Here is a 26,615-nt window from a genome sequence, read left to right as displayed (position 1 = left end):
ACAGTTACAAGAAACGCTTAGTTGATGTCATTGCTGCTCAAGGGGATGCCACCAGTTACTGAATCTAAAGCGTCACTTATTTTTTTACACATGGATATTGAATGTTGTGTCATTTGTTTAATCAGGTTATCTTTATCTATTATTAGGACTTAGATTAAGATCTAATAACATTTTAAGTTTGAAATATATGAAATATGTGAAAATCCTAAGGGGTTCACAGACTTTTTCTCGGCACTGTATATGTTTATTTAGCACATGTTACAATCTATTACACCAATAAATATATTTTGTTAAGTAAAAGTCTTTGTAGCCGTGATCATTCTGTGTAATTGTCTATTTTTAGCTGTGACTGTGCCCTGATTTTTACTGCAACATAATCGTATCCTTAATCATAAGCTCAGTGTTTTTTATATTCAGGAGTTCTGGATTGTGGGGTAAAAATTTTATACCATAATTATATACAGATATCCCATACACATGGTGTTTCCTTGAAAATGTATACCTGGCATTTCAACCAGATTCAACAATTTAACCTGCAACTCTCATCAAAGTTGAGCTAGTCCAAGAAGAGGGTCTAGGATTTCACTCTGGTAAAAAGTGGAATGGATTTTATGGCTCCTTTCAACGGTGCTGGCCACACATTTGTAGGAAAACCCGTACAAAAGAAGAAGTGATATCAATGAAAAATGTACAATAGAGGACTTTGTTTTTTTGGGTTATTTGACCAGGTGCCATTCATAACATGTATTTGCAATTGATGACTCTATGACAGAGGAATTACTGGACATGTGAGAGACAAGAGATAATATTACACAATAGTGAGAGCACATACCTGATAAATCTCTTCTTCTGTTCAGTTGGCAAAATTCAGAATAATGTTCAATGCCCCTTGATGCCAGCATCAAAAATGATCTGGTAGTTATCTTGGGTCTGCCAGAATCATGTGCTAAACACCATATCAAATTGTTCATAAATAATTTGTAACACAGATTAACGAGAGGCCAATGGCTTAGCAGTAGGCTACCTTGTGTGTCTCTTCTACTGCAAAACAGTGTCATTTAAGGTTAAAGCACACAAGGAACCATAGGGATGCATGCGGAAATATTGTAGGGCCCAAAGTTATAACATGAGTTTTTTAAAGAATGTATTTTCAAAGTCGTTTTTTATATTTATGAAACTGCTCCTAAGAACGGTTTAGTTATGTATACTATATATCAGACTTATTACAGAGCGAGTGAGAACAGGTGCAGAGGTGAAGGTCCAAACAAAAGCTATTTTTCTACCGTTTCCTATAGCTTTATTTTAGAAAATATTCACTGTACTTTTTAAGGGACATACATAATCCAATGTGTTTTGAATAAACTCCTGTGGATGGCAGACCTAGCAAGAACCTTTCTCTATAAATAGTAATGCTTGGGTAAATTATTACTGTTCATACTGGGTGTTTACTGAGATACAGGCTACCGTTAGTTTAGTGGGACTCATGTATCATGTGTTTATTATTCAGTGTTTAAACTCAATGGGGTAAATGTTTATGGAGTGTGTGGGGGTGTTAAGCTGTGCAATTAGGTCAAACCAATTGTATTTGATTGTTTTGTAGATCACAGGTTTACACTGAGCAAAAAGCTGTCGGCACCATTGCACACCTGTGTGATGGAGCTGGACTAAATGGATTTCAGCTTGCAGTCCAGACGAGAATGAGTACAGAAAATCTAGACTGCCTGAAGCTCGATAAGACCTCTCAGACCATTCTAACTGAGGAAGATCATGTCAAAGAAGGGATGCAGAGATCACACATACTGTATGACAAGGCTGGTGAGTTCTAGAATGCTGTTTGTCTGGGATTCTTGCAAGTTACAGTATGCATTTCAGAAAAGGTGTGATCACAAAGGTTGTATTTGCTGTAGCCTATATCTTTCACCATAATTGCAGTTATTTGAATGTTGTACAATAGAAGCTATCCTATTAGATCCTGCAAAATATGATACCCTCTGTTAACCAATGGACCTCTGGCATGTGACAATAATACATCTTGGTAACAATTGAATGGTACAGATGGAAATGATCAATGCATATTTTGTTATGTGTCTAAAACAGTAAATGCATCTCTTAGCAGCACAGAATAGATTGATTTGCATATCAAACCCAGGTGCTAGAAAATTCAAGCGGTGTATTGCTGCAGACCCAAAGGCAGTCACTAAATTCACGTAAAACAATACAAACAATATGTTTTCACAGCTGTGTTCACAGCTTCTTCTCGGGTTAACAGGCAAAAAATAAAACTGTCAGATTACTCTGGTATGGACTGAAGTACGGTAAGAACTGTTTTTGGAATGTTTCGTAAATTCCCATATCCTGTATTACAGTGCTTTGTTTTTAATAGTACACTTTTTTTGCAGTATTTTTTGTGATTTACTTTGTAAAGTATACATGCAATACTGTACTTACAGTAAGTGTTTCAGATACACTGCTGTACCTGAATTTGTTCATTTATAATGTCTCGATGTAAAGCAACTACAATGTAATAAAACAGCTCCCTCGATATAATCTTGTCACATATCTGATGGACCCCTGGAACCAATTAAGCCTGATATGACAGGTTCTATTGTATTTTTCATTAGCCTAGAATGGGTTTTGTGCACAGCAATATACAATGGAATTTGACAATCTTCTGCCCGGCCTTAAATTATAGCCATGAAATGGATAGCTAGATACTCTTTTGTATCTACTTGACTCCTGAAGGAGCAGTTTGAAATATATATATATATATATATATATATATATATATATACACACACACACACACACACACACACACACACACATATTTTTTTTTTTTTTACTTTTGTTATAGTGTTATTCATTATTATTAAGCAATTCTTGCAATTCTGGACTCCCTTTCTTCGGCCTTGCCCTGGTGAGAATGGATCTAACCTGCCTTAGCTCTTGGTGTGGTTCTCCAGTCGCTTATAGGTGCTGGGGGAGTGCATAAGAGCCCACCAACTCCGCCCAGCCAGCATCCTCAGCCTTTTTTTTTTGAGCTGACAGTCAGGCTCTTCAGATCAGTGAATGTAACCAGGGGAGTGGGCTATTAACTCAGGCATTCTCTGGCTTCAACCACCCCTCTCATTTCCCTTAAGGATCAGTCCCCCCAACTTAACCTAGTCTTATCCCTTAGGGTCTCCACCTTTCCATGGGGGCTCTGCACCAGGCAGACTCTTCAAGTACAGGAAGGGGGGTATCTTTTGCCTCTGCTGCCGCATGCACACCCCATGGAAAGAACAAACAAAATGGCAGGCAAACACAATAATAGACGTGTTAGAACAGCAACAAAACAATATACTGTATTTAAAATATATTATCTTGTGGTGCCACATAAATCTGTTCAAATCTGAATCCTGACGACTTACACCAAATGTGACAAAGTGACGGGGTAGGTAATGAATGTTTGCCTACGCCAAATTGGGAATTTCACCCAAAGAAATAGCTTTGAAATCACTTTTATATTGTATAAGACCAGGTTCCCCAACTAGCAGAACCCGAAGATGCTTTTATTGTTCATGGATACATATAAATGCATTTTTAAAATGTGCTATAAAGATTATAGAATTGTCCTGAGTCCCCCAAAGATTTAGCATTTACTGATGTGACCCTCTACCAGGACAACATGGTCCACTGACAGTCTTATGGCAGGTGTTTTTATTAATTTGTCCGATCTTGTAACTTGTGTAAATGATACTGTGAATAATCTACACGGGGGAACTGAGCCAAAGGTTATATGTCAATAGATGTATTTTACAGCAGTGAAAGTTAAAGCTTAGCCTTTAGGGCCCGAGTTTGATTAATTATCAAGTTTTAACAAAGCAGTATATGTTACATACAATGAATGACACATATAAACTGTTTCATTATATTGGATAAAGGCAGAACATTTTTAAAAGCAAGCTAGTTATGAGGCACTGCTTTCTTAATCAGCCCAGTAACAAACAAAAAAGTCTGCATTTCATTACTTGCGGTGTCCTGGTAACTTACTTTCACACTCAGATACAGCGAGTAGCTGGTGACAGAGCAACAACTGGAACACATGCTATACACAGAGCATCGGTGCACTACATGAAAAAGATTAAACAGAGTTCCATTTTTTAATGTTTGTTCAAAAAACATCATTGATATATTTTTCTTATAGTACCGTAACTCTCATTTGATATTCCTTTTAAAACTGTTACCCTTTCTGATAATTGTAGCATATTATCAGATTTTATTTGACCCTGTAACGAAGTGGCTGTGGGGGGTGGGAAATAATGCAACGGGTTACAGTCCCAAAACAAACAACAACAAGGCTTCTATTTATAATCCTTGGGTGCATGAAAAAGTACTCGGTGTCCCTTAATCCCGGTGGTGCTGTGCTGAGTTGTGCATCGCTGTGAAAGGGCGAGTAGTGTTCTGGATGTTAATGCTGGCTCTATGGTGAGAGCTCCCTTGCTCCTCAGTCCTCTCTCACTAAAACACAAACTCCGGATTCAGTAATGTGTTTCAGCGTAAGTGTCCGTACTCGCGTAACTGCGTCTCCTTTGTACTACCAAACTCCCCCCTGTGACCAGCCCGGCACCACAGGGTATCCAATCGCTGCAGGCCCCACAGCTGATTACAATGGAGTTGTTTAGAGCACTTGCAGCTACACTTTTTCTCCATAATAACACACTTCTGGTTCCCACCTACCTTCCAGTCAGCATCACTATGGGAAAGCCTACCACCAACATTACACAGCGCCCTTTCTGGTCGGGAGAGAGATTTACAGCTCATTCTTCCTCTCACTATCACAGACCCACTTCCTTCTAGTTTTTCTGTGCTTCTCCTAAAGATGAGAGTCTCTAGAGCATGGGAGCCTCTTCTGGCTTTCATCTTGGATGCTCTTTCCCACGTGTCCATCCTCTGGCAGAAAACTTTGCCGTTGAACTCCAATCTCCAGCCCTGCTCCATATATACCTGCAGAGATGCCCAGACTCCTGTTGTGTCAAAGGCAGCCTGCACACTTGTACTGGCTTTCTACACATTCCCTGGAGGAATGGCACCAGATGGATCTGGCATCCAGATTGTCCAATTCCAACACTTGTCTTGCTGGTCTCCCCATCCTGTGAGTCTGCTGGGTATGTCCTCAAAAGAGCCACATCTAGGGCTAGAAAGACACTGCATCCTGGAAAAGCGCAGGTGGGAGCAAGAGAGGTGAGGTTGAATCCTGAGGGAAGGTTTGTCTAAAATGGTCAGTTTCCCTGGTTTCACATAGTGGAATCAATAAATTAGCAAATTATTACTGAATTAGCAAATTTGACATCTTTTTAAAAGAAAGTATAAACATTCCCGATAGCCATGCCTCACACATTTGCTTAGCACACCTTAAAGCTTATGTCCCTGTGTATTTTACTGACTGTTTATTAATAAGCCTGATTTAAATCTGCTTAGATTAAAATCGTTTTTTCAAAACTTGTAACAGTGATCTGGATTTTGTAATCTTATACTTTGTGATCAAGATTTTGGTGGTCAATTTACTTGCAGCTTTATATAACTACACATTCTCTGTGTGGCTCTGTGTGAGTACCTAGTTTGTATTTGTAAGGGTTTGGCCCCTTGATCAGCGGGAGAAAAAAAGGAAATCGGTCAGCTGTTGAAACAGGATTGCTACCAAGAACTTTCACATCACAAACTAAAATTATATAAATTATTTTGTATAAAAATGATACCAATACACAGTTCCACTTTTGGTTGCTTTTGGCAGCAACCCACTAGCACTTCTTCCTCAGCCCCAGACTCTCTAGGACTGAACATACAGTAAAACCAAATTGAATAATTGATTAATTGGCCCACCAATTAAGGTCCTCATTCTCACATGGAAATAACGTATGTTAAACAAGGCACAAACTTGACTATTTACTGGGTTTAGAATACACATTTAACTGAAACACTTAAACATTTACACTAAACATATTTAAATGTAGCCTTACGGCTAACCACTCTCCTGCTTTCCTCTCTGTCTTTTTCAGCCAGTTAACCCGAAACCACGCCGTCCTGTCATTACTGATGATATTCGGCTGGGGGAAGGGAAGTGGACGTATTTTCAGTATATCCGCTTTCGGGTGGGGGATGACTTGACAGCTCTCCCCCCAGCTGCTCCCAATAACTGGCATTGTGCTCTCTCCGGTTTCTGGGCGGGGTTTGTGCAGAGCTGGGGATCTCCTCTGGCTGTACCATCTGTCAATCTTTCTTTCTTCCCTATTTAAGTTGTGCACTATTTCCTGCTCTTGTCTTTTGTGTTGGTGGTCCTCCTCCTCCTCCTCTTCCTTCACCGCATTGTCCGCACAGGGCTCCCTCTGGGGGTGAAGTGAGTCTGTTGGAATTTTACACATTTATACTGCAAGTTATGGGAAATTAATGAAAGCAAGTACTGGTACAAAACAGGTTTTCTTACAAAAAAGATCTTCACTCCGTCACAGTATTAAAACTTGTAGCTGATCTTGCATGCAATATGCGTTGTATATTTTCAGTGGTGTTGTTTTTGTTCTGAATGATAGAATTCTGCTGTAGTTTATTTTTTCACACAATGACATCTGCAAACAGAACAAGACGTGGTGCAGTTTAGTCAAATCCATAATAAAAGGTTCCAGAACTTTAAGCCATCATTTTGATCAATTCAAACCACTGTTATAGAATTTAACTTAACTATAGACAAACATGGCATACTTCATTGTAGTCTTCAAGCTTGACCCATCTGTTATTTGTTTATGCAGCATATGTAGTAGATGTAATAAACTGTTGCATCTCAAGATATCTTGAGGTGCAACAACAGTAACTGTACTTTTGTATCTATAGTGGTTTTATTCGAATCATGTATCAACATGGGACATGTTTTTATGATCCTAATCAGCAGTGGAGTGGTGCTAAAACTTTAAATGATCTTAAAGCATTACACAAAGCTTGCAACTAGCTGTGTATCTTCATCTTTTAAAACCATGATTATTTGTGGACGCTGCAAGTGAGGCTATATCTTTCTGTAAACAAACTTGTACTACTGGTGTCACAGATCCTGATTTGCACTAATTTTGCACTACTTTACCTAAATTAACATTGAGTTCAACAAGACTAGTGCTAATTGGAGGTTGTGAAACCAACTATTAGAATGACAAAGACGTACCTGGTTGAAGAACCTTGGTTTGATACTGTGCTCGTGGCATTTATAACTTGTAAATGTGCAGTTCCTAAAACAGGCCTTAAAACAAGGCTGCATGTCATGAAAAGGAATCAAAAACTACTTTGGAGGTACAGAAAAAAGGAAAATCGAGGAGGAGGTCATCTATGATGTGTATCCAAATACAATGGAGAAGACACTACATTGAACATTGCATAACGTCTTTAGGCTGTACTGTAACAATCACTGGGTTTTTTTTGTGAGGGGCACTTAATAATCCACTTAAAGGTTTAAACACTTTTAATTGATGTAATATATCACTAAGTGTGGAAGTGTGCTTCACTGGTTTGTTTAATATAGTCATGTGTGTCTTGTTTGATTAACTAGGTGGTTATATAAAGATGGACCTGTATGGGGGTGAGGTTTTGCTGTTCTTCCATTCCTTTGTTTTAAAAAAAAAAAGTTTTTGTAACTGTTGCTGAATATTTTGAAGTAATTTAGAGAAACCTGCTTATTTTAAAAAATATGGATCTTAAATAACATACACTGTTCTGCTGGCAAGTCAGTTGTTTGTAGAATTAAGAACTCTCATGCAAACACACATATACCTAGCACTGAAGTAGCAGATCCCTAGAGCACCATGCAAGAGAGGGTTTATTTAAATTCAACATCCCCACTCAAACCTCAAATAGATCAGGCTTTTTAGTGTTATTCAAAAACCCTGTAGCATTTTATTTAAAAGTGGTTAGAGCTAGCATGAATGATACATTTAAATCTTACCTAGTGTGCACTTCCATTTGTTTTAGGAGCAGTTTTAATGTTATAATAACATTCATTATTAGATTAAATAAAAATCAGCAGTTTCAGATAGTGCTGCACTTCCTTGGTTATTTCAACAGACAGTAAAGCCTTCAAAGCCTTCTTTCCTGTCATTAACCAACCAGTTGTCTCCCTTAATGACTGACATGCTTTCACCTTAACATTGACACCTGAGACCAAAGTAGCAAAATATTTAATGAAAAAATATTTCAATATAATATTTTGCTTAATCAGTAATCCCAGTTAATACAACAGAATGGAGAAAACATTTGATTACCATTATGTGGCAACGTGGCTGCTGATAGTGAACAGGTGTACAGCAGGTGTGGTGCTGTACAAGGGTCTGATGACCAGACAAGTAAATAATAATGAGCTTGCAATACACAACGATGTGTACTGCACAGTATTGAAAAAGGGTTGCAGTCCCGTAAATAATACGCACAGTACTTAAACACACACAATTAGACACACACACCATCACCAGTCCAAAGTGAGTGCTCTCAGTGCTTGTGGTGCAGTACAATATAATACGTGCTTTATTTGTGAACGACAGTGATAACAATGTTAATCGTGGCTGAAGTGCACTGTTGATCTGGTTTGTGCTGGGCCCTTGGCGACAGCTCCGGATTTGTGTTTAGCTGTCTAGTGCTATAATCAGAAAACACAAACAGTTACTAAACAGACACGGACAAACAAAAAACACTCACAAATATTTCCAATACGCTTTCTCTGCGTCTCTCATGGTCTGTCCAGTTTCTAGCCCAAAACCAAGCGAAGGAAAAGATTAGCGTTTCTCTGGCCACTTTATGCTATCCCGCATGACCCCTTGGAAAATTATTGCATTCAGCTGCTACCTCGTTTACCTTCCAGGTCAATAACTTCCTGCAACAGAGTCTCGCTTCCTTCCAAGTTGACCAACCTCCCGACCTCGGAAATGAACTGTTAGGCCAGCCCGTCCAGAGACTTCTCCATTCGCTATTTAGCACCCTCACAGGTCAAGAGGGAGATTTACAACCAGAACTCATTGTATTTCTATCACACATTATTAAAGCATTTTTTTTTAAAGCGTGGCTAACATTTTATTTTTTTCTTAGTTAAGCTTGACATGTCTTGTTTATTGTGGAAAGATGTTCATGTTTCATATGAAAGAGTGCAGAATGTGTCATGAATTGTTATTCACGATGTGTGAATAAAATCTAAATATTTCAATAAACAAGGAGAACAATGTTTCTTGCAGAACCATTTATTGCTTAAGATCTGTATTCAGATTGTTTGAATAACTTTTTCAGTAGCGCCTCATGGTCTGAAAAGAAACAAGGGAAGCATTTTAGATTTTTTTCTGCTGAATAAGGATCATGTTTTAATACATATATATTTGTTTAAATATACAATTAATAACTTTACTGTAATATTTTTTTTAATCAGGGAAAACAATTTTTCAATTACTAAAGGTAAACAATTCAGCTAAAACCAATCTTAATCTTTGCAGGTACATTTCACAAGCTGGGTTTGTTATTCTACTTACATCATTGATCCAGGAGATGAAGGCGGAGACACGGGTGAAGACTGTTGGTTTCCGAATGGTGTTACACCCACTAGAGGACACAAAACTGGTCACGCCGTGGACGTACCAGAGCCCATTACCGGACTTGCAGTTCAGGGGTCCACCAGAGTCCCCCTGAAATAGAAAGTCAATATATTAGTTCAGTGAGAACATGTTTTCCTGCGATTGAAAAATCTTAAATGACTGGAACATGTTTAATGAAGTAATTTATGGGGTGCTGACTGTGCTGTGCTATTTCTTTAACTATTTAAAATCTGATCACTCATCTTTGAAAAATGTTTCAGCGAGTGTCTTCATCAGACACACTTAAAATGTTTGCCTACTTGACTTCCAGTAGTTTTTGTTAAACTGCAGCATATCATTAATGAAGTAATATGACATTTGTCTACTTATTATTTTCCCTCAGAAAATACAATATTTTGAATGTTCAAACCGATTTACAGCTAGATTTTACTATTCCAGTGAACAGGAATTGTGAACTCACATTGCACCCGGACTTGAGTTCTCCCCCGGCGCACACCATGGTGGTCTTGACAGTGCTGCCCCACCAGTCACTGCGGCTGCACACACTGTGGTCAACCACTGGCAAGAGAGCCTGCTGCAACTTTGAGGCTAGGGGCCCGTTGGCTGTTAGGATGAAGAAAAGAGTCAATGTTAAATATTTTGATGGCACATCATGACTTTCAAAGAGTGATAAAGATTTAAAAAAATAATTTTAGCTTTTTTCTGTGGGCTGGGAATCTTCTAGTTCTTTGTTTTTATTGTTTACTTAAATTGTATGCAGACATTACAAAGACTCCACATAATTTAAATAACGCTCTTAAACAGCATCTTTCTCTACTTCTTGTTAACCTCAAGTCACTTTGTACGTGGTTACAGGAAACAAACTGTACCATCCTCAGTGAATATTACTAACCCCCTTAACTTTTAATAAGATAGACAATGAAGGCTCTCTCAATCTTGTATATTTCTATAACAAGTTACCCTGAGTATTTAAAATAAACAAATGGCGTACTGTAAAGTCTTCCCCATCCAGTGATGTAGCAGGAATAATTGTTGGGCAGGATATCTCCAGGGGCAGGGAGACAAGCTGGCTGGACCTTGTCATTGATGATAGCACTTCTCTCGAGCTTAATCAGGGCAATATCATTACTGGAAACACAGGAGAACAGCAAAAATGAGTAACTTCTCTTATATGGCAAGTGAGACTGATAAAAAAAAATATGGGGAAACTGCCATCAGAGGGTAATTTCAAACATAAACAGAATGTCGTTCAAACAGAACTTAAACAGAAATTACATGCAAAAATATTTTAAAATACATTCCAAAAATAGTCTAAGCTTATGAATCATACTTAAATTAGTCCTAGAAGTTGTTTATCACTACTTTTGTAACATACTGGAACTTAATGTTTTATTTTCCTTTCACATAAACATACAAATCAAAAGTTTGAGCCTGGTATCAGCCAATTTTGTTGATTTGCAAACACACCAGTACCAGTAACATATTCAAAGATTACTCAAAATAACTAGTAAACTTAGAAGCCATGAAAGGTGTCATACCCACAAGCCACGCAGTTGCTGTTCCAGTTGGGGTGCACAATAATGTTAGCTGTACCGAAGATCTGCTCGCTGTTCTCAACCTTTGTTAAGTCGTACTTACCAAGCACAACACGATAGGTGTTGCGAGACCTAGAAAAACAAATGACTGTTCAAAAAAAAAATGTATGCCTTTCTTTTCTTTGCTTCAGTGTTGATATTTAATATGTTTTTTCTCATATAAAAATACCATGCTTTATTTAACCTAATATGGTGCCAGATATTATTTGAAAATGGTAATACATGTTTGTTATGTGCTTCTTTCAAAACTGGATATATGAGACATACATAGTGAATGAAAGTGCATGAGAGGGAAGATTTATAGAATTATCCTATTAGCTATAACCACTTTAAAATGACAACTATTAATTACCCAAATAAATATATACCTTAATAATAAAAGTATAATAAAGCATAGGTAAGCATTGTAAAGAATAGCAAGGTATGGTAAACCATAGTAAAAAACATGGAAAACCAGGATAAACTAAGGAAAATGGATAGTATAACCATGGGAAAAGAATGGCAAAACTTCAAAACTACTGAGCAAAAATACTGGGGTAAACTTTTGTAAGGACAACTCTTGAACTGTTCAATAATTAATTCATTATTGAATTTTGTATATCGCAAAAGAATACTGTTAATGAATAATGTCTTATGAATAATGTCTTATGAATAATGACTTACGAAATACAGTGCCCAGCTGTCATGACCCAGTTGGGAGAAATAAGAGTTCCACCACAGGTGTGGTAGTAGCTACTTCCACTTCTGTACTGCAGAGAAATCTAACAGAAACAATACAAGCAAAAACTGGTGATTATACAAAAAAGCGGTCTTTCCAAAGTAATGGTGTGCTTGACTGCCTTCGCACGTTGTGACTGCAGGTTTCAATGAAAATACCTGTTGTGTGACAGGGGCGAGACATTCTATCTGAACAATGTCATAACTAATCCACTTCAAGTCTACATGGTATTTTCAAAGTTCTTATGCATGCAAACACCCCACCAGTAATGGGTTTGTACAGTATGTTCTTCACTGTATAATCCACTACCATATCGCACACATGTAAGGTGAGACCACACGGCTCAATCAGCCTACCTGCCAAGGCCAGCTGTATGCTTTTGCATCCACACCATTTACCACTTTGGCAGTGGGAGGGTAGGTGGGATTTCCACAGCCATAGGCTGAAATAGAAGAAAAATAAACACCATTAAGTCAGCATGTTAAACAAACTTCAATACATTCAGTATAAGAATTATAAGGTAAAACTTGTTTTTTTTCATACACAGTGCTTTCTGTTACGCTCTGACAATTAAATACAAAATTGCTTCTGATTACACTATAAATAACACAACTACAACATCATCATGAATAGGCCTTCTAAAAGTTTACCACTGTATTGTTTCAGGATATTTTTGCAGTTTTACCTTGCTTTTCTCATTGTTATGCTATGCATTTGTCATGTCAGGCCATGTTTATTAACCATATACCTCTCTGTACTTCACAGTGCTTACCTATGTTTAAAATGTGCTTTATTACACTTTGCTATGCTTTTACTATGGTAACTTTTATACAGTGGTAAACCTTTTTTTTTTTTTTTTTTTGGTTGGTCTGGTCTTAATTTCAGACTATACAGTTTTATAAAGCAGGAATAAAACCATATAGAGACACTTGGTGGGTAGCTAGTGGAAACCAATCACGAAAGAAAGAAACAGGCTGGCTGGCCTCAGTCTTGACAAAATGTCAAATGCATCTTTTTTACATTTTTTCCTCTCAATATTTGATTGAGTATGTATGAAGCATGTTGAAAAATCTGCAGCTGTTTAAATGGAGTGCATTCCATATGAAAATGGTCACTTACCAGAGGCAGCCAACAGGAGAACAAGGGCCAGACGCATCATCTTTTTTCTCTGGTGTAAATTGGACAAGAAATGCTTTGCTGTGGTTTTATACCCACATGCATCAATTAAATTGTGTCATCTGTTCCAGCTGGTGTGAATTTGTGTTTCATAATGTACCTTTATCAGCAATGCTTGTTTGCAGTGTCTTCATGTCACCTGCTGACATTGCCTGGGACATGAACTTCTGTTTTCCACGTGCTGAATCACATCGAGTCCACTTGCTTGCAATCTTCATTGTAGCCTGGTGGTGTATTTACATTCATCTGAACTACCAACTTTTACTTTTATGAAAGAATCCTTATTATTGAGCTAATTTGAATGTTGAAGACATAAACCCCACACATCATACTGATGATGGGGGTTTGATTATGAATAGTTAGTTATAGCAAACAAGCCCTTGTTGTAGATTCTATTCCTCAGATACTATTTGGTATATTCATTCACAAGGAGATTCACAAATAGCACAATTATCATTCAATTTTGCATGGGGTGTTTTAAAGGTGTATTCTTCGAGTTTGTATATCCTTAAAAGACACAATTTTATGGATCACTACACCTTGCAACAGACTGTGCATAGAAAGTGTAGATGTGTTTCTATTAAGCATTTATATTTTACCTGCAATTGTCCATATTGGGCTTACAACATGTAATACTTGGAAATTCCTGAACAATGTGTGTTAGAAGTTTTATTTCCTATACTGTAATATGTATGCCCATATTAAATAATTAATGATGAATTAGTAACTAATTGTATAACACATGCTTGTTACATCAACAAGTCTCATACAATGTAACATGGATTAGATATTAACACAGACTTTATAATATTTGACAAATTGATTTTACCCATGTGTGTGGCTGAGACCCAGTCATAAAAAGCATGTGCTTTTCTCTATCTTCGGCTGTGCTAAAATTAGACACCCTCTAAGATAACTGACTAAATGTAGCAGTTGACAAAACTGTATTTTTCATTAGAGGACACTTTTCTGTCAGGCCATGCAATACGCCTATTTTCATTACAGGAATATCTGGGAAAACTGCAGATGTTGCTTTCCATGTACTTTAACCAGTACATGCTAGGAATCGGTTTTATGCAGAATAGTGGAGAACAATGCAGATTTTTTTTTTCTTTTTATCTTGTCAGTGATTTTTACACTCTTGTGTTTTTAATCAGCAAAAGACACAGGTGAAGACTGAAACAGAAAACAATACGCAAAGTGATTCTCAACAGGTTAAAAGACTCCCGGCAACTAACATTTCAAACTTGTACCAAAATTATTTGGGAGCTAAATGTTAATAAAACACACCAGTAATCTTATTTTTATAAAATATGTAATACTTACACTTAACATTGTAAAGTATTTTTGAGCTGATAACACTAGGTAACACAATTTTTGTTCCTGGGTAGTAAGTGTTATTTCCTAATTGCTTATGTCTCAAAAGTATAGAAAATGGCTATTATTCCCCACAAACTTTGCTTTTGTGACCAGGACAGTGATATTTCAAAATATCACTATTTCCAATGGGAAAACGGGCAAATGTGTGTCTTTTTGTTCACATAAAGTCAGTAAAAAACAACACATGAATCCAAATTAACATGTATTTATACTAAAGTAATACAAAAATGACTACAAAAGATTTAAAGTGAGTAGTTTTTCGAGATTTACGATTATACTGTAAATACAGTATAATCGTAAATCTCGAAAAAATACTTACTTCTAAACCTTTCTAGTAAGTCACTGTCACATCTTCAATTGAGTGTATTAAGAAAAGGTTTATTTTTTGTTCCGTCATAATTTTTGGAAATTAAAGTGAAAGGATTTTATTATTTTTTTCTGGCAATTCTGGTATGGTTGTGACACCTGATTTGTCAGCCTCTAATAGTGAAAACTGTGGTGTAATGGTTGAAGAAATAAAATCTTCTTCCCAAGGTTCAAGAACAAACACACCGTTTAGGGGTAGATCTACTTTTCTCCCTCCAAAAAATAGAAATGCTTCAATAGAAACTTATTGTAGATTAGTAGAAAGAAATGTACCTTCTATTTTTAGTTACAAAAAGACAACATAAGACATTTAATAATTTGTTAAACGGGTAGAAGGAAAAATCGTGGAATAAAAAAAAGATATTTCCATAGTTATCAAATGTGCTGACGAAGGCGGTGCCATAGTGATACAGAAAGCAATAGATTATGAATTTCAAGTGATTATACAATTACAGTAAATGATGACCTATTTTATACAAAACTTTTGACTGATCCTACAGTGCAGTTTACTAGGGCAATACGTCACAAATTGAAACCATTTATGGATATTGGTGAATTAACCAAAAAGAGTATGAATTCATGAAATGAATTTTCCAACAAAACCAGTGTTCTATGCCCTTCCTAAAATTCATAGAAATTTAGAGAACCCCAGGCAAGCCTATTGTGGCTGGTATAGGATCCTACCGAAAAAAATCTCTACATGTTTATTATTTTTTGAAACCTGTTCAATCCCTCCTGTCATACACGTGGGATACGTTAGATATGATCAATATGTTGAAGACTATAGATGATATTGAAGCTGATTGCTTATTAGCAATGCTGGATGTGGTGAGCTTATACACCAATATACCAAAACAAGGGGGCATAGAAGCGATTGTCCATTTTTTAAGAAAAAACTTTTAAATTTATCTACTACTGAATGTATTCAAGAATTGACGGAATTAGTTTTGGAATAATAATGTTTTATTTCAGAATGATTCTTATTTGCAAATTAAGAGAACAGCTATAGGCAGCATCATGGCACCTAATTACTTTAATTTATATGTGGGACTATTTGAAGACCTTTATGTTTATGATCCTGTGCGTATCCCTTTTTCACATTACATAGGACTTTGGCATCGTTATAATATATCAAAGGACGGGTACTCAGGCACAATTGGTAAATTTCCATGCATATTTAAATAGTTGTAGAACATTTGAACTTTACATTAGAATTTGACCAGTTTCAATTGCATTTTTTGGATAGCTTGAATATCAAAGATAACAATAGGTTAAGCATAGACCTTTATCGCAAACCCACTGAACAAAATTCTTCAGAATTGATAGTTTCCATCCTGTACCACTGAAGATGAGTCTACCAATCAACCAATGTAATAATTAGTAATAAAACAGTTGAATTGTTAGAGAGCATAAATGTAAAAATACAGTTCAAATGGGGGAAAAGAGGTCACATGATCGATGTTAGAGTGATCTACAGGGATTTCAACTCTGCTGGGGTGTCAGAATACAGTGACGCAGGAAAGACAAAAGCAGTGTCACTCAGAGCTACCCGAGTGATATGAAATGGGATGTTTGCACACATACGATATGTTTTGTTTATATTGGTTACAATTAATATTTTATGGAGCTTCTTGCAGAAGTGATGATAACTAGATTAATGTGATAACTGAAACATTAATAAATCGTGAATGGCATGGGATTATTGATGGTGCAGTGGTGAACTGCAGTTATGGCAACTGTTTGTGTGAATAGAGTACGGGTACTTTATTGTGGGAGTTTAGAGTATAATGGAGTGGCCTAAAATATTTCAAAACATTGTACAGAAAGGTTTTTATGTGTTGAGTGGTGTGCAGTTTTCTGTACAAGGGCTGGCCACCTTTAAACTGAAGGCAGCAAAGCTGTGTTAGAATTGAAAAAATATATATTTTTGAAAGAAAGCACATGTTTTTAGGAGATCTATAAATATGACACAAACTATGGGATCTAGAAGAGAATATTAAAAATATTCTAAATTAAAATATTCTTTATTTCTAAACTTGTTTTATTTAATACATATTACATTATTCTTTCATTTCATTTTTTTTTACATTATTCTGTTTTCCCATATACAGTATATTAAGTAATTAAAACAGCTGGAGCAGTTTAGTCCTTACAAAAATCTGGTGAAACAGCTTCATGATTTGAAGGAGTTATGAAGTTAGAGGGCAAGGAGCCAGCGAGAGAGGGGGATGTTTCTGCATAACATATGGAAGATACTGTTACACTTGAAGGGTTCAATGGTAAAGTATTTTGGGCAACAAAAACTCTGCTGTTATAGTTTCAAATTGGCCACAATAATTTAAGAGATATATATGGGTTCCACAGGAGGTGGTAGAAACATATTTGGTTGCAGTCTGAAATTACATGTTGTGTCAGCAACCAAAAAGTGGGGAGTAATATGGCTTTTGAAAATAACTTCTGAGATCATACATAGTATGTTTTGGTTGCTTGACAATTGTTTGGTGTGCTTGCAAATGAAACTTTCATTAGTTTAGACAACTGGAAGAGTGTTAGGAGTTGTTATGTTGTAAACTATTAATATATGGATTGCTATGGAGATAAAATAGGATTTAAGTTTAGCTTTCATAAACAATTAAGGAGTCTGGATGTGTTGCAGGAGAGAGAAAACACAACTATGGCAGACAAGGGTATTTGTTCAGCTGCAGAGAGGGTTAATAAATTTCAATTACAAGATCTACTGAAGACACTATATATATATGAAGACACATATATATATATACACACACATATACACACACACACACACACACACACACACACACACACACAGTACCAGTCAAAAGGAGTACACTTGCTGGAAACTAAGTTTTTTCATAAATGTTTTACGTCGTATACGTTTCTGTAAATACTTGAAAATGAAAACACATGTTACAATATACAAAACAAAACATAAGGAGTATCAAAGCAATGTTCAAGAAAATTGAAAATTGTCTCTAAATCTTTGACTCCTCAAAATAGCCACCCTTTGCCGTAATAACAGCCTCACAAACAAGAGGCATTCGGTTAACAAGTTTCAGCAGGAAATCACCCGATATGTCTTCCCAGCTCTTCTGCAGCAATTCCCAGAGATGTAGGGCACTTGTGGGTAGCTTTGCTTTGACTCTTCTGTCCAGTTCGTCCCATACAAGTTCTATGGGATTGAGGTCTGGAGACTGGGCAGGCCAGGTCATTAGATTGAGTTGTCGTTCACTTTCCTTCTTCGCCAGATAGTTCTTGCACAAATTTGAGGTGTGTTTCGGGTCATTATCTTACTGAAGAATGAAGGACTGCCCAACTAGCCGTAATCCTGATGGAATGGCATGCCTCTGAAGTATGCTATGATAGCCATGCTGGTTGAGCTTGCCATGGACTTGGTAAAGATTATCAATTCTGACTTGGGCTTCAGACTGAAATCACCTCGATTTGGGTGACCATTTCAATGAAATTGACAAGATTTATATTTTCATTTAAAAATTAAATTTTTGAATGCAATTCACTTATGATTATCAGCTTTTATAAGTACATGTATCATATAATGAAATATTAAGTGTTTATAGACAAGCTTATACAGTTAAAAGCATAGATAATCATGAAAAACGTGGTTTCAAGCAGGTGTACTCAAACTTTTGACTGGTACTGTGTGTGTGTGTGTGTGTTATATATATATATATATATATATATATATATATATATATATATATATATATAGTATATATATATCAAAGAATGGATGCAGAGATCACACATACTGTATGACAAGGCTGGTAAGTTCTAGAATGCTGTTTGTCTGGGATTCTTGCAAGTTACAGTATGCATTTCAGAAAAGGTGTGATCACAAAGGTTGTATTTGCTGTAGCCTATATCTTTCACCATAATTGCAGTTATTTGAATGTTGTACAATAGAAGCTATCCTATTAGATCCTGCAAAATATGATACCCTCTGCTAACCAATGGACCTCTGGCATGTGACAATAATACATTTTGGTACCAATTGAATGGTACAGATGGAAACGATCAATGCATATTTTGTTATGTGTCTAAAACAGTAAATGCATCTCTTAGCAGCACAGAATAGATTGATTTGCATATAAAAACCAGGTGCTAGAAAAGACAAGAGGTGTATTGCTGCAGACCCAAAGGCAGTCACTAAATTCACATAAAACAAGACAAACAATATGTTTTCACAGCTTCTTCTCAGGTTAACAGGCAAAAAATAAAACTGTCAGATTACTTTGGCCTGGACTGAAGTATGGTAAGAACTGTTTTTGGAATGTTTTGTAAATTCCCAAAATTCTGTATTACAGTGCTTTGTTTTTAATACTACACTTTTTTTGCAGTATTTTTTGTGATTTACTTTGTAAATTATACATGCAGTGCTGTACTTAAGTGTTTTAGATACACTGCTGTACCTGAATTTGTTTATTAATAATTATTAAAAGTAAGTCACTGTTTTTTGTTGGTTTTTTTCAGGGACTGGAGAGGATCTACATGTACAAACAATGTGAAATTGTATTGATTTAATGATGGCAACCAAAGTGCAGACTTTAATTTCTAAAATGCACAGCTTATGGTGTATTCAATTTCAATAACAATAAAATTGATGTGATGCTGAGGACTGTGGCATAAGTGAGGCATGAAGTCATGACTAACTTATAGTTGATGAATACTGGATGTTTTGAAATTCCCCGTCAATGAAACACTGTCCTTAGAATGCTCAGAATTAACTTGTACAGTAAGCACGACTAATGCATTGTTTTATAGCACAATAGGGTCTGTTTAGAAAGAAATACAGTACTTGGCAAACAGTAAATCAATCTGTATTCATGTCCATGTATTTATCAGGTGAAGAAGATTACAACTGCAAATCTGCAATACACAAGTCCATGCGGGGCTCCGATGAGAATGCTTGCCTCTACACGTTGGGATGCATGCTGGAAGGTGGTGAAGTCCCCTTATATGCTGCTAGAGGACTTGTGAGGTTTGCAAGTGAAGATGTAAGTAAGGGAGCATTATAACGGATGTAATATCTCATGTTTATTTGTCCTGGTAGTTAAATTCTATACGTATACAGGGTTGGGTGGCAGAGTGGGTTAATGCACTACAATGTAACGCGCTGAATGCATTTCTTTTGTTCATCTGTCCATTGTGATTATAAGCTCTTCCCTGACAATATTTGTACAAAAAGTATTATAATTCATTTACAGGAATGGCAGAGCCAATGGCATTAACCCAGGCAGGTTCTGCTTTTCAAGCCAGTCATTTTATAGGGATGCCAGAGTGTGAGGTGATACATGTGTATTTATTGTTTTATTTTATGATATGCTTTTATTACAATAATCCGTAACTTTTTCCAACACATCTTACATACTGTAAATTAAAACACAGTAAATTATGTATAAAACTATGAGAAACTAAATTCCCATTTTGACTACATTGACGTGCTTTCTTTTTTATTCACCCCAAGACATCTCTTGAAAACAAAAACTTCAGCAAAGGGAATGGGTGGGTGGTCAAATTCCAGAGATACTGGAAAAAGTCATACATAAAGCAAAGAATACTAAGCAAATAACCAAATGCTCAGTTAGCAAGTCAAGATTTTCTAAAACAAAAAAATGAATCTTCCTTTACCCAACATCTTCTCATTTACTACACCTGTAATTTGAACCAGAATATTACCTAATACTAAAGCATCTCGAATAGAGGCACACTTGTCTTTCTCACAGGTTGTGCACACAGAAGAGTCATCTGAATTTTAACAGTGACTCATGATGCAATGCAATGGAATGTTTACTTTAATATATTGCCGTCTCTATTGGGTGATGTAGGAAGCTGGTGTCCCAGTGGCTTCAACGGATTCTTAAATCTCTGTAGCTGGGATACACCTAGAATAGCTGTGGCAGGTAAGGGCCAAACCCTGATCAGACTCCCTTGTCGTTTTCAGATACAGTTCAAGTGGTCTCGCTTGTTTAGTGGCTCATTCTCTCTCTATACCTCTAAGCAGCAAGTCTCTTTAAGCCCTAGCAACCCCCCCCCCCCCCCCCCCCCCCCCCCCCCCCCCCCCCCCCCCCCGTGTCAAGTTTAGTAGGATAAATGAAGTCACAGGGTGAGCACTACAGTATGTGGCAACACAAAACTAACCCCAATAACAACATATAAAGCCAGGTCATACTTTAACTGGTACCCAATAATCCCAGTAGCGAATCAGTGTATTTGCCATTGGAGTTCCCATTGGAGTCTCACATGGTATATTATGTCATCCAGGCGGCTGATGATCTTGCAATGACCGATCACAGGCTGTCAAGCTTTTGGCAACGTCCTCTCCTTCTCTTCAGGTAATCACCTTGGACTTTCCTCCTTTGGTTGGAGTGCAGCTCCAGGAGAAAATCTCTTCAATCATTGTTCTCTACTTGACTCCTGAAGAAGCAAACAAATCACCTGAACTCTACTTTAGGATATAAAGGATATATACTTCGTCTCATGCGTGTAACATCTTCTCCTAATATATATATATATATATATATATATATATATATATATATATATATATATATATATTTGTTGTAGTGTTATTCGTTGTTATTAAAAGAACCAGTTCTTGCAATTCTGGACTCCCTTTCTTTCGGCCTTGACCTGGTGAGAATGGATCTAACATGCCTTAGCTCTTGGTGTGGTTCTCCAGCCACTTATAGATGTTAGGGGAGTGCATAAGAGCAAACCAACTCCAACCAGCCAGCATCCTCAGCCTTACACTCCACTTGCACCCATTAAAGCTGACAGCCAGGCTCTTCAGATCAGCGAATGTAACCGGGGGAGTGGGCCTTCGACTCAGGCCTCAACCACCCGTCTCATTTCCCTTAAGGACCTGCCCCTCCCCACTCAGCCTAGCCTTATCCCTTAGGGTCTCCACCTTTCCATGGGCTCTCTGTGCCAGGCTGACTCTTCAAGTATAGGAACTAAATGAAAGTAAGCAGAGACATGACACTAAACTATTATAACTTCTTGAATCCAGTCTGGTGTAGGTTGCTGTGTCCTTCTGGTGGCAAATTCTTGTGCTGCACTTGTGTTAAATCTGCATAATTTACAATATTATTATGCCTATCTTCAATGCATATGTCTTTATTTTAACTCTATAAAGTTTGTATCTTTTAAAATAAATTATTGAACTTTTAATAGTTTAGTGTCAAGTCTGCTTACTTTCATGTATTTGAAAGGGGTCTGCTAATTGGGGAACCTGGTCTTATATATTATAAAAGTGATTTAAAAGCTATTTCTTTGGATGAAATTCCCAAGGTGACTTAGTCGAACATTCATTAGTTACACCTACCCCAGCACTTTGTCGCATTTGGTTCAAATAATTCTGGATCAAATTCACAACTTACAGTGGTATCTTGGACTCAGAAGGTGCTTTTATTGTTAATGGATACACATAAATGCATTTTTAAAATGTGCTATAAAAGGGAAACACAATAATATACGTGTTAGAACAGCAACAAAACAATATACTGTATTTAAAATATGTTATCTTGTGGTACCACATAAATCTGTTCAAATCTGAATCCTGACGACTTACGTCAAATGTGACAAAGTGACGGGGTAGGTAATGAATGTTTGCCTACGCCAAATTGGGAATTTCACCCAAAGAAATAGCTTTAAATCACTTTTATATTGTATAAGACCAGGTTCCCCAACTAGCAGAACCCAAAGATGCTTTTATTGTTCATGGATACATATAAATGCATTTTTAAAATGTGCTATAGAGATTATAGAATTGTTCTGAGTCCCCCAAAGATTTTGCATTTACTAATGTGACCCTCTACCAGGACAGCATGGTCCACTGACAGTCTTATGGCAGATGTTTCTATTAATTTGTCCAATCTTGTAACTTATGTAAATGATACTGTGAATAATCTACATGGGGAAACTGACCCAAGGTTATCAAAGTGGTATATGTTACATACAATGAATGACATATATGAACTGTTTCATTATATTGGATAAAGGCAGAACATTTTTAAAAGCAAGCTAGCTATGAGCCACTGCTTTGTTAATCAGCCCAGTAACAAACAAAAAAGTCTCCATTTCATTACTTGCAGTGTCCTGGTAACTTACTTTCACACTCAGATACAGCGAGTAGCTGTTGACAGAGCAACAACTGGAACACATGCTATACACAGAGCATCGGTGCACTACATGAAAAAGATTAAACACAGTTCCATTTTTTAATGTTGGTTCAAAATACATCATTGATATATTTCTCTTATAGTATCGTAACTCATTTGATATTCCTTTTAAAACTGTTGATTGATTAATTGAAGTGTATTATCACATTTTATTTGACCCTGTATCGAAGTGGCTGCGTGGGGTGGGAAATAATGCAATGTCCAGACGTAATGTTCCCAAAATAGTTTGTATTTTTTATTACAACACTTAAATAATAACAATAATACTGCCCATCTACCAACTGTGGTATCATGTGGGGGGGGGGGGGGGATTAGTCAACGGGTTACAGTCCCAAAACAAACAACAATGAGGCTTCTATTTATAATCCTTCGGTGCACGAAAAAGTGCTCAGTGTCCCTTAATCCCGGTGGTGCTGTGTTGAGTTGTGCAACGCTGTGAAAGGGTGAATAGTGTTCTGGGTGTTGACGCTGGCTTTGTGGCGAGAACTCTCTTGCTCCTCAGTCCTCTCTCACTAAAACACAAACACAGAACAAAGACAGGCTCCGGATTCAGTAACGTGTTTAAGCGTAAGTGGCCGAACTCACGTAATGTGTCTCCTTTGTACTATCAAACTCCTCCCTGTGACCAGCCCGGCGCCATGGGGTATCCAATCGCTGCAGACCCCGCAGCTGATTACAATGGAGTTGTTTAGAGCACTTGCAGCTACACTTTTTCTCCATAATAACTGACTTCCGGTTCCCACCTACCTTCCAGTCAGCATCTCTATGGGAAAGCCTACCACCAACATTCTACAGCGCCCTTTCTGGTCGGAGAGAGATTTACAGTTCAAATTCTGCAGAGTCTCCAGAGCATGGGAGCCTCTTCTGGCTTTCATCTTGGATGCTCTTTCCCACGTGTCCTTCAGCTTCTGGCAGAAAACTTTGCAGTTGAACCCCAGTCTCCAGCCCTGCTCCACATATACCTGCAGAGACACCAGACTCCTGTTGTGTCAAAGGCGGCCTGCACACTTGTACTGGCTTTCTACACATTCCCTGGAGGAATGGCACCAGATGGATCTGGCATCCAGATTGTCCAATTCCACCACTTGTCTTGCTGGTCTCCCCATCCTGTGAGTGTGCCGGGTATGTCCTCAAAAGAGCCACATCCACATACTCTTCTCCTCTACAAAAACTTGACTCTTTTCAATTCCATTTTCCCCTCCTTTCTTCACTAGCTCACTCAATTCTATACAACAATTTGGTTTTTCCACCAACCATCCCGGTAACACATTTATATTAACATTTTCTACCAACTTCAGATTTTCAATTCACAATTCCATTTTTGCATCCAATACCCCAACATGCCCCATGTAATAAACTGTTGCACCTCAAGATATCTTGAGGTGCAATGACAACAGTAACAGTACTTTAGTATCTATAGTGGTTTTATTCTAATTGGATCATGTGCCATAATAAATAATCTATTTTCATATAGCGCCTTTCATAGTGGACCACCATCACAAAGCACTTTACAAGGTACGAGACTAGGGTGTGTGAACTATGCATCAGCTGCAGAGTCACTTACAAAAACGGCTCACCCAAAAGATGGAGTAAGGAGGTTAAGTGATTAGCTCAGGTTTACAGAATGAATCATGGAGCTGGGATTTGAACTGGGTACCTCCTGGTTAAAAGCCTGTTTCTTTAACCACTGGACCACATAACCTCCTATCAAACAGTTCTTGATGTTAGATCTCCCTCCCGACCTATGAGGGCACTATGTAAAAGTGCAGGGTCCCACTGTTCAGTTGAATCAGCAGGCTTATTTTAGCCTGCCTATTGGCATGCTTGGTAACCCGCCTGTCATGGGGAATGTGTCACTTTGTTCCTGCATAACACGCCGCAGCTTCTTGAGCCTGTGCTCCACTCTGGCCTACGCTATGCGCTGCCACGTGGTGTGACTGCATGTGGTCCAGGAAAAGGTTATCGCTGCCCTGCACCATGGTGCAGCACCATGCGCTCCCCTGTGCTGCTCTCCTGATTGCCTACTGTAGTCACTCGAGCTATGTATCCACCCCAACATATGCTATGCGCTACCCAGGTTGTGTTGACTTCACGTCCATGCCTCGGTGCTTGGCGTCACAGCATATCAATAACACTAGGTGCCCCCAATGCCTAGGTGCACCAGTAGTGTATTCTACCTCACCCAGTGCCCTCGGTGCATCTGCACCCTTGGTGCCTGAGTGCTTCAATACATGGCTGAGCCGTATGGTGGCTCGCCAGGCCATTGGCCCGGTTATCAAACTGGATCAGGAGTACCTGTTCCACGTTCCTATGGGTCCAACACACAAGCAGTATCTCTGCTCCACCTTAGAGGGGAGCGTTCTGAGTTTCCGTGCAGTGATTCGGCATCTCCTTACCCCCTCACGTTTCAAAGTGCGTGGATGCCAATTTTCTCCCTTGCGGCGGCAAGTGATCAGGGTGATGAATTGCCTGTACAACTGGTTGATCTGCCCAGTTGCAGGAAGGAGCGGTAGCCCACACAACTATTTGTGATGAAGCATCTGTTTGAGACTGGGTCTCACCCTTAACGATGCTAGAGCCAATTAATAGTAAGCTTACCTGTCGGATGACAGAGTAACAGCTCTCCGGCACCAACTCTCCCAGTTTCGACATGGATCAAGGGTGCCCCTTGTCTTGTGCCATATCAATATCAGCATCGGGATGGGTTTATTGCGCATGCGCCCACTGCAAGCATGGCTCAATGCATTCCATCTGCATCCCAAGTGCTACAGACACCGTCGGCTGACAGTGTGTCTTGTTTGTTCAACGGCCCTGCGCTGGTGCAGGGTTATCTCTCCCCAACAGAACCTACTGTCCCTTCGGGCGTGGAGAATCTGGCAGCGGACCTCCTCTCGAGGGAGGGCCCGCATCCATCGGTCATGATCCAATCTCCTGTCCCATGCCAGTTTCTGCAAGATCTGCTTGAGGTTGGTAGATCACCTTCCACACTGAAGGTTTACCTAGCGGCTATTTCTGCTTGCGATGCCCCTGTTGACTCAGTGTCCCCCGGCGAGCATTTTTTGGCTACCCGGTTTCTCTGAGGCGCTGGGCGATTGCTCTCTCCTAGGAGGGCCACTCTCCCCGAATGGAGCCTTGAGATTGTACTGGATGCTCTCACGTAGGCCCCGTTTGAGCCTATATAGTCCATCGAGTTGAAGCACCTGTCCATGAAAACAGCCTTCCTCTTGGCTATCACCTCCGCAAAGCGGGTTAATGAGCTGCAAGCGCTATCTGTGCATAGCTCCTGTATGCGTATTTGGGATGATGGTAGCAGAGTGTCACTGCGTGCAAACCCTGCTTTTCTCCCCAAGGTGGTTACAGCCTTCCACTTGAATCAGTCTGTGGAACTGGAGTCCTTTCATCCTCCACCGTTTGCTGCAGAGGAGGATAAGAAGTTGAACCTTCTCTGCCTGGTACGGGCATTGAGATGTTATGTGGATAGAACGAGAGCGCTGTGTCAATCTGACCAGCTCTTTCTCTGCCATGGATCACGGACCCTGGGACAGCCCCTTTTGAAGCAACGACTGTCTCATTG

The 26,615-nt window shown here is 38.3% G+C and overlaps 1 protein-coding gene across 1 annotated transcript; it reads right to left on the bottom strand.

The window, feature by feature from the left end:
* Window positions 1–9,227: 9,227 nt before the first annotated feature.
* LOC121313944 (proproteinase E-like) lies at window positions 9,228–25,693 on the bottom strand. The gene is made up of 10 exons (XM_041246717.1): window positions 25,640–25,693; window positions 23,789–24,003; window positions 22,971–22,995; window positions 12,257–12,373; window positions 11,846–11,943; window positions 11,126–11,254; window positions 10,579–10,715; window positions 10,048–10,190; window positions 9,525–9,677; window positions 9,228–9,302 (listed from the first exon to the last, which is right to left on the bottom strand). Exons 1-10 carry the CDS (start codon window positions 25,691–25,693, stop codon window positions 9,285–9,287), a joined length of 1,089 nt encoding a protein of 362 aa, XP_041102651.1. The 3' UTR covers window positions 9,228–9,284.
* Window positions 25,694–26,615: the final 922 nt, after the last annotated feature.

Source organism: Polyodon spathula, chromosome 4 (assembly GCF_017654505.1).
Source record: "Polyodon spathula isolate WHYD16114869_AA chromosome 4, ASM1765450v1, whole genome shotgun sequence".
NCBI classification, from domain to species: domain Eukaryota; kingdom Metazoa; phylum Chordata; class Actinopteri; order Acipenseriformes; family Polyodontidae; genus Polyodon; species Polyodon spathula.
The sequence above is the reverse complement of the archived record's forward strand: the minus strand, read 5'-3'. Positions and strand labels throughout refer to the sequence as shown.